The 12,459-nt window shown below is 44.4% G+C and overlaps 1 protein-coding gene across 1 annotated transcript; it reads right to left on the bottom strand.

Moving 5' to 3' along the window:
- Positions 1 to 3,067: 3,067 nt before the first annotated feature.
- Positions 3,068 to 4,940, bottom strand: LOC106607436 (dynein axonemal light chain 4-like). Its single transcript, XM_014204374.3, has 4 exons — positions 4,805 to 4,940; positions 4,101 to 4,184; positions 3,897 to 3,980; positions 3,068 to 3,380 (listed from the first exon to the last, which is right to left on the bottom strand). Exons 2-4 carry the CDS (start codon positions 4,170 to 4,172, stop codon positions 3,216 to 3,218), a joined length of 321 nt encoding a protein of 106 aa, XP_014059849.1. The 5' UTR covers positions 4,173 to 4,184; positions 4,805 to 4,940; the 3' UTR covers positions 3,068 to 3,215.
- Between the last annotated feature and the right edge of the window lie 7,519 nt (positions 4,941 to 12,459).

The following is a 12,459-nucleotide window of genomic DNA, read 5'->3' as shown; positions in this document are numbered from 1 at the left end:
GAAAAGAGAGCTAAGATTTAAAACCACTCTAACTGCTTGCACCCAATAACAGTTCTGAGACGGAATACGGAGCAGTATGTCATTCGTTCTCTAGTCTAGGTGATAGGACGCACGTAGGTTCACTCACATCCATAGAAACTAAAATTTCAGGGTCAGTGCTGTGCTCACACACAACCTGCACTTTATATTTACATTTCAGTCATTTAGCAGATGCTCTTATCCAGAGGGACTTACATGAGCAATTAGGGTTAAGTGCCTTGCTATATAGAACTATTATTATTTTTAAATTCACCTTTATTTAACCAGGTAGGCAAGTTGAGAACAAGTTCTCATTTACAATTGCGACCTGGCCAAGATAAAGCAAAGCAGTTTGACACATACAACAACACAGAGTTACACATGGAGTAAAACAAACATACAGTCAATAATACAGTAGAAAAATAAGTCTATATACACTGTGAGCAAATGAGGTGAAATAAGGGAAGTAAAGGCAAAAAAGGCCAAGGTGGCAAAGTAAATATAATATAGCAAGTAAAACACTGTAATGGTAGATTTGTAGTGGAAGAAAGTGCAAAGTAGAAATAGAAATAATGGGGTGCAAAGGAGAAAAATAAATAAATAAATACAGTAGGGGAAGCGGTAGTTGTATGGGCTAAATTATAGATGGGCTATGTAGAGGTGCAGTGATCTGTGAGCTGTTCTGACAGCTGGTGCTTAAAGCTAGTGAGGGAGATAAGTGTTTCCAATTTCAGAGATTTTTGTAGTTCGTTCCAGTCATTGGCAGCAGAGAACTGGAAGGAGAGACGGCCAAAGGAGGAATTGGCTTGGGAGTGACCAGAGAGATATACCTGCTGGAGCGCGTGCTACATGTGGGTGCTGCTATGGTGACCAGTGAGCGGAGATAAGGGGGGACTTTACCTAGCAGGGTCTTGTAGATGACCTGGAGCCAGTGGGTTTGGCGACGAGTATGAAGCAAGGGCCAGTCAACGAGAGCGTACAGGTCGCAGTGGTGGGTAGTATATGGGGCTTTGGTGACAAAACGGATGGCACTGTGATAGACTGCATCCAGTTGATTGAGTAGGGTATTGGAGGCTATTTTGTAAATGACATCGCCGAAGTCGAGGATCGGTAGGATGGTCAGTTTTACGAGGGTATGTTTGGCAGCATGAGTGAAGGATGCTTTGTTGCGAAATAGGAAGCCAATTCTAGATTTAACTTTGGATTGGAGATGTTTGATGTGAGTCTGGAAGGAGAGCTTACAGTCTAACCAGACACCTAGGTATTTGTAGTTGTCCACGTATTCTAAGTCAGAGCCGTCCAGGGTAGTGATGCTGGACGGGCGGGCAGGTGCAGGCAGCGATCGGTTGAAGAGCATGCATTTAGTTTTACTTGTATTTAAGAGCAATTGGAGGCCACGGAGGCCACTATATACTTCAGAACTTGGCCTATAGATAAGAAGGACCACCAAGGTCCTAGCAGTAAATTGCCTTCTCTAATATGAAACTATTACATCAAAGGGCAGATTGCTCTGTTAGTTGTCGCGTTTTAAAGGGCGGGTTGCCCTCGGTTATAGTGTTAGCATGGTGGCTAATTAAAAGGGAACTCTGTAGGGTTGTGGTTTTTCCTAGACCTCCAGCAGCCTCCCTTTTCCCCCTAGTCCACAACAGGGGTGTGTATTCAATAGCGCATAGCATAGCCAAATGTTTTGCAACGGAAAAACCAAAACAAGTGTTTCTTACTGGACAAATTCAGGTAGGTCCCTCCTCATTTCATCCCGTTTGCTTCATAGTGAATAGACACTAGGGACATCCTGTATAAATAAATCCCCGGTCCACGTACTTTCAACAAACAACACCCACAATCGGAAGATTTGAAAAAACTAAAACATTTTTATCACTTTCAGAAATAATTTCATGTGCAATGAATTTATGAATTTACGCAAACACACAGTGTTGAAGTGAAAACAACAATACAATGCATCCGTGTTATGGTACCTGGTTGCATCCACGGTTGACAACATAAAGGTTTCTATGTGGCATTGAGACTGTATGCCTAGTTGATATTCATTGAAATGCAATGCCTAGGGAGTCAGAATAGCTCATGTAATATCATCAGTTGTGATACAAATTCAGAACAACAACGACACCTATCCATGACTATCTTATAACATTGGCGTGACAGAAAATGACTATTATTTCAACAATAAGCTCTTTCATAAAAAGCCCATGATGATCATTTACAAAATCAGATTCCATCTTCACATTCAAATTCAAGTATTTAATGTACATTGAGGATATAAAAGTCCCTGTGATATCTTATCAGTTATAGGAGGAGTAGAGACACAGACAAGGGTGACGTATGGAACTCATGTCTGAAAGGTGAAGACTAAAGGTATACTACTATAGAAGGAGATAAAAAATTATCTATAGAGAGGATTGGAGAAACAGAGACAGTGTGAATTGAGAGCAATAAGAGAGACTGAGAGAGTGTGTGTTTCTGTGTGTAAGGATGTTTTTCAGCAGATGGCATGGCAGCCCACCGAGACGAGTGTGCCAACGTACAGGCGGAGTGGAGGAAAGACACAGAGCTGGATGCATTTTTTTCAAAGGTGAGCATGAGAAGATGTTGATGAGAACACACACACACCGCCTCGAGTTAAAGAAGTAGAGCAGAAAGTAATAGGGAAAGAGAGTGCAAGTGTTTCAGTCCCACTGAATTCCATCAGTAGGATAGTAGGAGACAGCAGACTCCTTCATGCAGTGAACTCACTGCTCTGTAGAAATGATCACATTCGTATACAGATAAAACTTGGTCATTTTCATACTGTTTGGGCACACACAAGGCAAGAGTGTGACATGCTGATATTGAATACAATATATCAAGAATGACTTAGCCTAATCAATCAATGATGTATGGGACATCACAGATGCGCGTGTGCGCGCGCGCACACACACACACACACACCACACACACACACACACACACACACACACACACACACACACACACACACACACACACACACACACACACACACACACACACACACACACACACACACACACACACGATCAGTAAATAACAAAGACAAATAGTGCAAAGCTCAGAGATGGGTGAATCATCCAGGATGTGTATATAAATATATAAACACGCTCATTAGGTAGAGACAGACTGGATGGGAGGGGTGTGTGTGTTTGTGTGTTTGTGTGTGTGTGCTAAGCACACTTCCACACACACACAGCCAGGCTGCCTCCAAAGAACATGTAGAGCAAGTTCTTGACCTCGTGTGTCACCTCGAAGCCAAAGCCCTCACCAATCACCACGTGCCACGAGCTGCCAAACTTTTTATCCATCGACTCTTTGATCATCTTCGCCGCATTCTGAAACGGAAAGAGAGAGAGGTTAGAGAAGATACAGAAACCAAACCAAATCCCTGGCTCCTTTCCGTAAGCCCTTGTCAACACTGCCTTGTGGATTTGAGAGTAAAGGATAGAAGTCAGCAATATGGCTGAAACTGAACACTTATCCATAACAAGCATAGATAGGGATGAGGGATCCATTTGGAATTGGGCCTATGAGAGAGGAGAGGAAGTGATGGAGGGGGTAAAATACAGAGTGGAGGAGAGAGAGAAAGAAGGAGAGAGAGACAGAGGAAGAGAGAAACAACCAGTGTTCTAGTCCAGATGGACACACAGGTTTGCTGGAATGAGTGGTGAGGCAGGCTGACACAATGCCAGACTGGCTGAGTGGGTGGATTACATACAGGCCTGGTTTTAAAAAGTGACTGGGTCAGGTGAATGGGTGGATTAAAGCAATAGTGAGTGTGCTGTAATAATCAAGCTGCACTTCGCACAGTGTACAGACAGACAGACAGACAGACAGACAGACAGACAGACCTCATTATTGGTGGCAAACTTCTCACAGGCTGTGACACACAGTTCCATCGTTTCCACTCTCATCTCCTCTGGCATGTCTGTGTGCTGTGAAGAAATCAGAACAATTCATTACAACACTCACCATTTACTCCACGAAACCGACGGTCACATAGCCTCTACTTGTGAACCACATATGTGTCACAGCAGCGAAACGATCTGTCTCACCCTGATGAGTGGGAAGCTGTGGAGCCTCTTGTAATCGGCCTCCTCCTTCTTGCTCTCTGTTGTCTCTGCCATTCCCTTCTCCTTCTGGAGAGAAAACACACTCACATTTGTATGGAAGCATATTTATTTGGCACGTTAAAATGTTACCTATATGTTGCCACAATGTTTGTCAAGTGCTACAGTAGGTATGAGCAAAGGAGGCTGAACTAAAGAGACCCTCCTAGTCCTGCTCACTTCGTATTTGTTTACTTCTACCCATGACAACACAAGCAATGAATGTAGTGACTACAGGGTTGGTCACTATGGCCAGGAAAGTGACATGCATGAATGACATTGTCATGCATATTTAGGCAATTATCAAAAATGGGTGAAAGGTATCCAGAGATGACTAGCTAACGTTAGCTAGCTAGTAACGTTAGTCTTTATACGTGTAACGTTAGGTATGACTTTGACAGGTAGCTACCTAACTAGACATCTTACTAAAGAATCTGCCTACAGTAACGTTAGCTAGTTACTGTAGCTAGTTATCTTGTGGCTTGTGTAGGTTGTTATCTTGCCTTCTCACTAACGTTCTCTTAGTTGCAATGCAACCAACGCTGCAAGTTAATGAAAGAGTTGCAAACATTGCACGCCGTTATGAGACTTTCTTCTTTGAATTCTACTTGATTATGGATAGCAAGTTAACTAAATAGCTAGCTACTTACCTCTGGCTAGTTTATCACGACAAGCTAGGTCCATTTATTGTTGATATGGAAACATGTCGGCCATAGCAACCGCTTCTTTCGTACCAGACTCTCCTTCTTCTTCTTGTGCGTTTCTGGCAGACTAGACTCTGTCTTGCGTATTGCTACCTTTCTCAGGTCGGAGTGCGAATTACACATTTAAATATTGAATAGCCTCACACCCAGAGCAGGCCGATGGAATAGAGAAACGACAACAGCTTCCTTGATATTTCGCTCTGCCTCTCATTTAAACCCAACTCACATAAAAATAGTGATCCTAACCTCAGCATACCGCCTGCAACAGGACTTGCTTCACAGTCTCTACCTCCCCACAACTCACATTTCCCATCTGTGTGTTTACCCACTAACAATGGCCCAACCTCAGCCTTGTCAACAGAACCCCATCCTGTAATATTCATATGTGAATACATATGAATACATACATACTCCTTTCATTCCCCATGTATACCTACTGACCCTACTCACAGAATTCTGGATAGAGAAAATATGCCTTCCCTGCTGCTCTCTATCCCACTCACGTTGCCACTCCTGGGTCAACCCCTCTGCTATGGTGATCCTACATTCCACTCCCCCTAACAGGACCACCACATCTACATCCTCCTTCAGAGCTAGCTGCCTTTGCTACCTTATTTGCAGCAAGGCTCAGTGCAACATGGCAGTGTTGCCATTGTTTATTAAAGTTTTTCTTTGTAATGTAAAAAAAAAGACGTCTTCAACCCCCATATCACACACTCACAAACTGTAAATATATGTGTGTATGTTGTACTATCAATTGGTGAGAGAGAGCCTGAAATATTACATTCAATTGTACATATCCACTGTATACATGAATCACAGCAATGTTGGTTCCTGTTTCAATCACATCTTTGGTCATGTTCTCGTGGGTCAAACAAAAACACCCAGATGATTGGTTGACCCACAATGCAGGTGATAGCTGCAGGATGAAGTTGGTGAAGATCATCTGAAGAAATTTGCAGTCGATTGCAGTCATGTTCTTTGATCACATGCTTTTTGTAAATTTCATGCCGTTGTGGAGTAGGCTCAAGTCTGACAATTTCTTTGCACATAATGCAACACTCTTTGTAAGGCTTGACAAAAGGGATCTGCATGAACGTACGCACTCTTTTCACGACACTTCAAGACAGCTATGACTAAAAGTGATTTTCGTAGCAGGTCAGGAGAAGATTTTTGCTAACCCTAACCCTTTTCCTAACCTTAACCTAATTATCCTACTCTGTTAAATAAGTTATCCTAACCTGCTATGAAAAAGGCACTTCCGGTCGTAGCTGTATTGAAATGGCTTGGAAAGAGTGGTTGTGTTTGAGCAGACCACACTTGTCAAGTCGGTGACCATCGTTGCATTATGAGGTTATAATAGTTGTCCGACTTGCACCTACATGTCGATTGCATGAACTTTACAAAAATCACTTTGTCAACAGCAACTTCATCCTGCAGCCTTCACCTGCATTGTGGGAGGCTCTATTGTCAACCAATCATTAGGGTGTTTTGTTTGACCTACACGAACATGACCAAAGATGTGACTGAAACAGAAACCAACTTTGCCACAATTCATGTATGCAGTGGATTATGTACAAATGAATGTGATATTTGGGTCTCTGTCACCAATTGATTGTACAGTACAATGTATACATACACCCTGGGATGCTGGCATTCTAGGCAGAGTTGCAATACAAATAAAAGATTAAGATGGGCAAAATAACACAGACACTGGACAGAGGAACTGCCTAGAAGGCCAGCATCCCGGAGTCGCCTCCTCACTGTTGACATTGAGACTGGTGTTTTCCGGGTACTATTTAATGAAGCTGCCAGTTGAGGACTTGTGAGGCGTCTGTTTCTCAAACTAGACACTCTAATGTACTTGTCCTCTTGCTCAGTTGTTCACTGGGGCCTCCCACTCCTCTTTCTATCCTGGTTAGGGCCAGTTTGCGCTGTTCTGTGAAGGGAGTAGTACACAGCGTTGTACGAGATCTTCAGTTTCTTGGCAATTTCTCTCATGGAATATCCTTCATTTCTCAGAACAAGAATAGACTGACGAGTTTCAGAAGAAAGTAATTTGTTTCTGGCCATTTTGAGCCTGTAATCGAACCCACAAATACTGATGCTCCAGATACTAGTCTAAAGAAGGCCAGTTTTATTGCTTATTTAATCAGAACAACAGTTTTCAGCTGTGCTAACATAATTGCAAAAGGGTTTTCTAATGATCAATTAGCCTTTTAAAATTATAAACTTGGATTAGCTAACACAACGTGCCATTGGAACACAGGAGTGAGGGTTGCTGATAACGGGCAAAAGTAGATATTTCATAAAAAATCTGCCGTTTCCAGCTACAATACTCATTTACAAAATTAACAATGTCTACACTTCATTTCTGATCAATTTGACATTATTTTAATGGACCAAAAATGTACTTTTCTTTCAAAAACAAGGACATTTCTAAGTGACCCCAAACTTATGAACGGTAGTGTATATATTTTCAGTTTGTGATATGGGGGTTGGAGAAATGGTTATTATAAACAACGGCACATTAACTTGTTGCACTGAGCTTTGCTGTTGGAAAACCACATCAGTATCCGACTATCAGCTGTCGCAGATGAACCTCCCCCAAGTTCACTCCTCGACTTTCGTCTACAGTCGGTTGCTTTCACCTTACCAATCAAACTGGCCCAGTGTTTCTCTTTCATTCCATAGAGGAACGAGCACATGAGGGTATGTCTTCCGGAAATCAAAAGTGATTGAATCCATGAAATCCGTAACTAAATGTATTCGCTGTAGTCTCTAGCCAACATTGAAAACACTAGTTAATGTCCAAAATGTTTTATTGGTCTTGTACAGTCCTACTGTAACAGGGTGGATGTGCCTCTCTTCTATGGCAGCCAAATGTCTGAGGGGGCACGAGAATGTGAGTATGGCTGAGGGATGGTCCAGAGTTTTTCTTTCTTCCAACACCTGAAACAGCTTTTCCTGCAATCTAGAGCAATAATCATAATTTATTTTATTTATTAGGATCCCCATTAGGGAAAGGGAAAGGGGGATACCTAGTCAGTTGTACAGCTGAATGTGTTCAACTGAAATGTGTCTTCCGCATTTAATTAACCCAACTCCTCTGAATCAGAGAGCCTTAATCGACATCCACGTCATTAACCGACGCCAATGGCGACTGGTCACAGTGAGAAGCTTCCTCTTGAGCGGACAGCTTGATGAAAAACAGTCAATGTTCAGGTCTCCAAGAAAATAGACCTCTCTGTTTACATCACATACACTATCAGGCATTTCACACATATTATTTAGCACTTGTCAAGAGAAAAAAAAGCAAGAGAAAAAATATACATTCACTAATCCATTAATCAGTTGATGTGTGTAAGTGTGTGTGTGTGTGTGTGTGTTCTGCGGGGTTGAAGCTACGAACCCATAGGCTTGGCTTGCTCATCCCTTCCAGGCTTTTGGAGGGAGGGTTGACAATGAGGGCTATACTCAGCCTTGTCGCAGGGTACTAACTTGGTGGTCTGTTGATATCCCTCTAGTGGGGTGGGGTTATATCCTGCCTGGTTGGCCCTGTCCGGGGGTATCGTCAGACGGGGCCACAGTGTCCACCGAACCAACAACTGTCACAGTCTCCAGTATCTATGCTGCAATAGTCTACGTGCTGGGGGGCTAGGGTCAGTCTGTTATATCTAATGTGTTTATCCTGTCTTATTTGGTGTCCTATGTGAATTTAAGTATGCTCAAGCTTCAACTGTTTTGCCTGCGGCTAGGGACCCTGACATGTTCACCGGATGTGCTACCTTGTCCCGGACCTGCTGTTTTTGACTCTCTCTACCACACCTGCTGTCTGAATGCTCGGCTATGAAAAGCCAACTGACATTTACTCCTGAGGTACTGACCTGTTACACCCTCTACAACCACTGATTATTATTTGACCCTGCTGGTCATCTATGAACATTTGAACATCTTGAAGAATAATCTGGCCTTAAATGGCCATGTACTCCTATAATCTCTACCCGGCACAGCCAGAAGAGGACTGGCAACCCCTCAGAGCCTGGTTCCTCTAGGTTTCTTCCTAGGTTCCTGCCTTTTTAGGGAGCTTTTCCCAGGCACCGTGCTTCTACATCTGCATTGCTTGCTGTTTGGGATTTTAGGCTGGATTTCTGTATGACACTTTGTGACATCTGCTGATGTAAAAAGGTCTTTATAAATACATTTAATTGATTGATTGATAGCGGATGTAAGCAATGTCCCCACATGCTCTGGCAGCTTTCATGTCTGGGATCAGTTCATTCCTCTTCTGGCACACAGCTTCAGGATAGTCCTTATTGGTGAAGATGTATGTTCCTCTCAAGTTCTTGGCACTTACATAACAGATACCTTGTCCTTGAACCTCAGGAACTTGACCACTATTGGCATGGGCCTGTCACCTGGGCATGTGGTGGGTTTTCCAATCCTGTGGGCGCACTCCACCTCAACCTTCCTGTTCTCCATCTTCAGTTTTTCCGAGATCATTTTTCCTCACTTTATCCTCAGACTCCATCCAGGTTTCATGTGGAGATTCTGAAATTCCATCCACAACCATGTTGTTCCGCCTTGATTGTCCCCCGAGATAAGATTTCTCTGTCATTGTTATCATGGATTCACATACAGAACTGATGTCCTCTCTCAATGACTTTGCTGTCATCTTGCCGTTCTCCTGTTTAACTTAAGGATTTTTGTACCATCATCTTTGAAATGCAAGAGAAAGTATGTGTTTAGACTGATCAAATGAACCTTTGCATTTCTGTTCAAAGTTTTGCATCAACTGCCCAAATGTTCCTGATTGGTTTATTAATACATTTTCAAGTTCACAACTGTGCACTCTCCTCAAACAATAGCATGGTATTATTTCACTGTAATAGCTACTGTAAATTGGACAGAGCAGTTAGATTAACAAGAATTTAAGCTTTCTGGCAATATCCGACATGTACAGTTGAAGTCGTAAGTTTACATACACTTAGGTTGGAGTCCTTAAAACTTGTTTTTCAACCACTCCACAAATGTCTTGTTAACAAACTGTAGTTTCGGCAAGTCGGTTAGGACATCTACTTTGTGCATGACACAAGTCATTTTTCAAACAATTGTTTACAAACAGATTATTTCACTTATAATTCACTGTATCACAATTCCATTGGGTCAGAAGTTTACATACACTAAGTTGACTGTTCCTTTAAACAGCTTGTAAAATTCCAGATAATGATGTCATGGCTTTAGAAGCTTCTGATAGGCTAATTGACATCATTTGAGTCAATTGGAGGTGTACCTGTGGATGCATTTCAAGGCCTACCTTCAAACTCAGTGTCTCCTTGTGTAACGAGTGTTGTGTGTGGAGGACCAAGACGCAACAGGGAAGTGTATACTCATCTTCTCTTTTTAATATATAAGGAGAAACAAAATAAACACGTATACAATTAACAGAAACGACACTAACAGTTCTGTCAGGTGACAAACACAAAACAGAATACAACTACCCACAATATAAACACATACCTAATTATAGGACCTTCAATCAGAGGCAACGATTGACAGCTGCTTCCAACTGAAGGCCCCAACACCAATTAACTAAACATAGAAATACAAATGACTAGACAGAACATAGAAATAAACTAACATAGAACAATAACCAAAACCCTGGACTAATAAATCAAATACACCTCTCTACATGGACACACACACAACCACCCTGAACCACATAAAACAAATACCCCTACCACGTCCTGACCAAACTAAACACTTACAAATAACACCTTTACAGGTCAGAACGTGACAGTACCCCCCCAAAGGTGCAAACCCCAGATGCACCTAACAAAAAGAAAATACAAAAATAAACCCCCCCCCAAAAAATTCCCAGGTTATATGGGAGGGAAGGGAGGGTGGCCACCATCACCGATGATGCCTCTGCAACGCTCCCCCCTTCCCGCATACTAGTCCCTACGGAGGTGGCTCTGAAGCGGGACGTATCCCTCGCTCCGCCACTTGGACTAGGCCCACGTACCTCAGGGCTAGTGCTAGGGGCAAGAGTAGGATGAGTTGAGCTGGGCTGCCGCACTGGGAGCCTGGTGCTGGCTTCGGGGGAGTCAGACTAGGGACACACACCTGTAGGCTTGTGCGGGGAGCAGGGATAGGTCGAGCTGGACTAGGCTGCCGCTCGGGAAGCCTGGTGCGCGGTGCTGGCTTCGGAGGAGCCAGACTGGAGACACGCACCTGTGGGCTTCTACGAGGAGCAGGAGTAGGATACACCGGGCCTTGGGTAAGTACTGGAAGTCTCGAGCTCACCTCCTGCACAACCCGTCCTGGCTGGATGGCAGTAGTAGCCCTGTACGTTCGGGGTGCTGGTACAGGGCGGACTGGGCTATGCAGGGGCCTGATGGTCGCCGTGCGTAGAGGAGGTGTCCTGTAGCCTGGACTTCGGAGGCGTACCGGTGGCCAGACGTATTGGGCTGGCATCCTCCTTCCAGGCTGGATGCCCACTCTAGCACGGCCTTTGCTTGGGGCTGAGATCACACGCACCGGACTGTGCGTGCGCATGGGTGAGATCTTGCGTACCTCTTCGTACTTCGGCGCTCTCCACTCCATGTGCTCCCCATAATAAGCACGAGGTGTTGGCTTCAGGGGCATCCTTTGCCCAGCCACCCACCCCGTGTGCCACCCCCAAACAATGTCTTGGGGCTGCCTCTCAGGCTTCCTTGCTAGCCTCGTCCCAACGTACTTCTCCCGGTCCTCACCGTTCCTTCGCCATGGACCGTCTCCCGCCAGGATTTCCTCCCATGACCATGATTCCCTGTAGTCCTCCTGCTTCCTTGGCTGCTCCCTCTTCTGTTGCTTGGTCCAGTTGTGGTGGGTAGTTACATTTACATTTACATTTAAGTCATTTAGCAGACGCTCTTATCCAGAGCGACTTACAAATTGGTGCATTCACCTTATAATATCCAGTGGAACAACCACTTTACAATAGTGCATCTAAATCTTTTAAGGGGGGGTTAGAAGGATTACTTTATCCTATCCCAGGTATTCCTTAAAGAGGTGGGGTTTCAGGTGTCTCCGGAAGGTGGTGATTGACTCCGCTGTCCTGGCGTCGTGAGGGAGCTTGTTCCACCATTGGGGTGCCAGAGCAGTGAACAGTTTTGACTGGGCTGAGCGGGAACTGTGCTTCCTCAGAGGTAGGGAGGCGAGCAGGCCAGAGGTGGATGAACGCAGTGCCCTTGTTTGGATGTAGGGCCTGATCAGAGCCTGGAGGTACGGAGGTGCCGTTCCCCTCACAGCTCCGTAGGCAAGCACTATGGTCTTGTAGCGGATGCGAGCTTCGACTGGAAGCCAGTGGAGAGAGCGGAGGAGCGGGGTGACGTGAGAGAACTTGGGAAGGTTGAACACCAGACGGGCTGCGGCGTTCTGGATGAGTTGTAGGGGTTTAATGGCACAGGCAGGGAGCCCAGCCAACAACGAGTTGCAGTAATCCAGACGGGAGATGACAAGTGCCTGGATTAGGACCTGCGCCGCTTCCTGTGTGAGGCAGGGTCGTACTCTGCGAATGTTGTAGAGCATGAACCTACAGGATCGGGTCACCGCCTTGA

Source organism: Salmo salar, chromosome 06 (genome assembly GCF_965601325.2).
Source record: "Salmo salar chromosome 06, fSalSal1, whole genome shotgun sequence".
NCBI classification, from domain to species: domain Eukaryota; kingdom Metazoa; phylum Chordata; class Actinopteri; order Salmoniformes; family Salmonidae; genus Salmo; species Salmo salar.
This window is presented reverse-complemented; position numbering and strand designations above follow the sequence as displayed.

What these genes read in the sequence shown, in the direction of transcription:
- LOC106607436 (XM_014204374.3), bottom strand. Translation starts at nt 4,172, where the DNA reads ATGGCAGAGACAACAGAGAGCAAGAAGGAGGAGGCCGATTACAAGAGG. An exon ending in ACAGCTTCCCACTCATCAGG is followed by an intron (nt 3,981 to 4,100) that starts GTGAGACAGATC and finishes ATTTCTTCACAG; the next exon opens with CACACAGACATGCCAGAGGA. An exon ending in AGTTTGCCACCAATAATGAG is followed by an intron (nt 3,381 to 3,896) that starts GTCTGTCTGTCT and finishes TTTCCGTTTCAG; the next exon opens with AATGCGGCGAAGATGATCAA.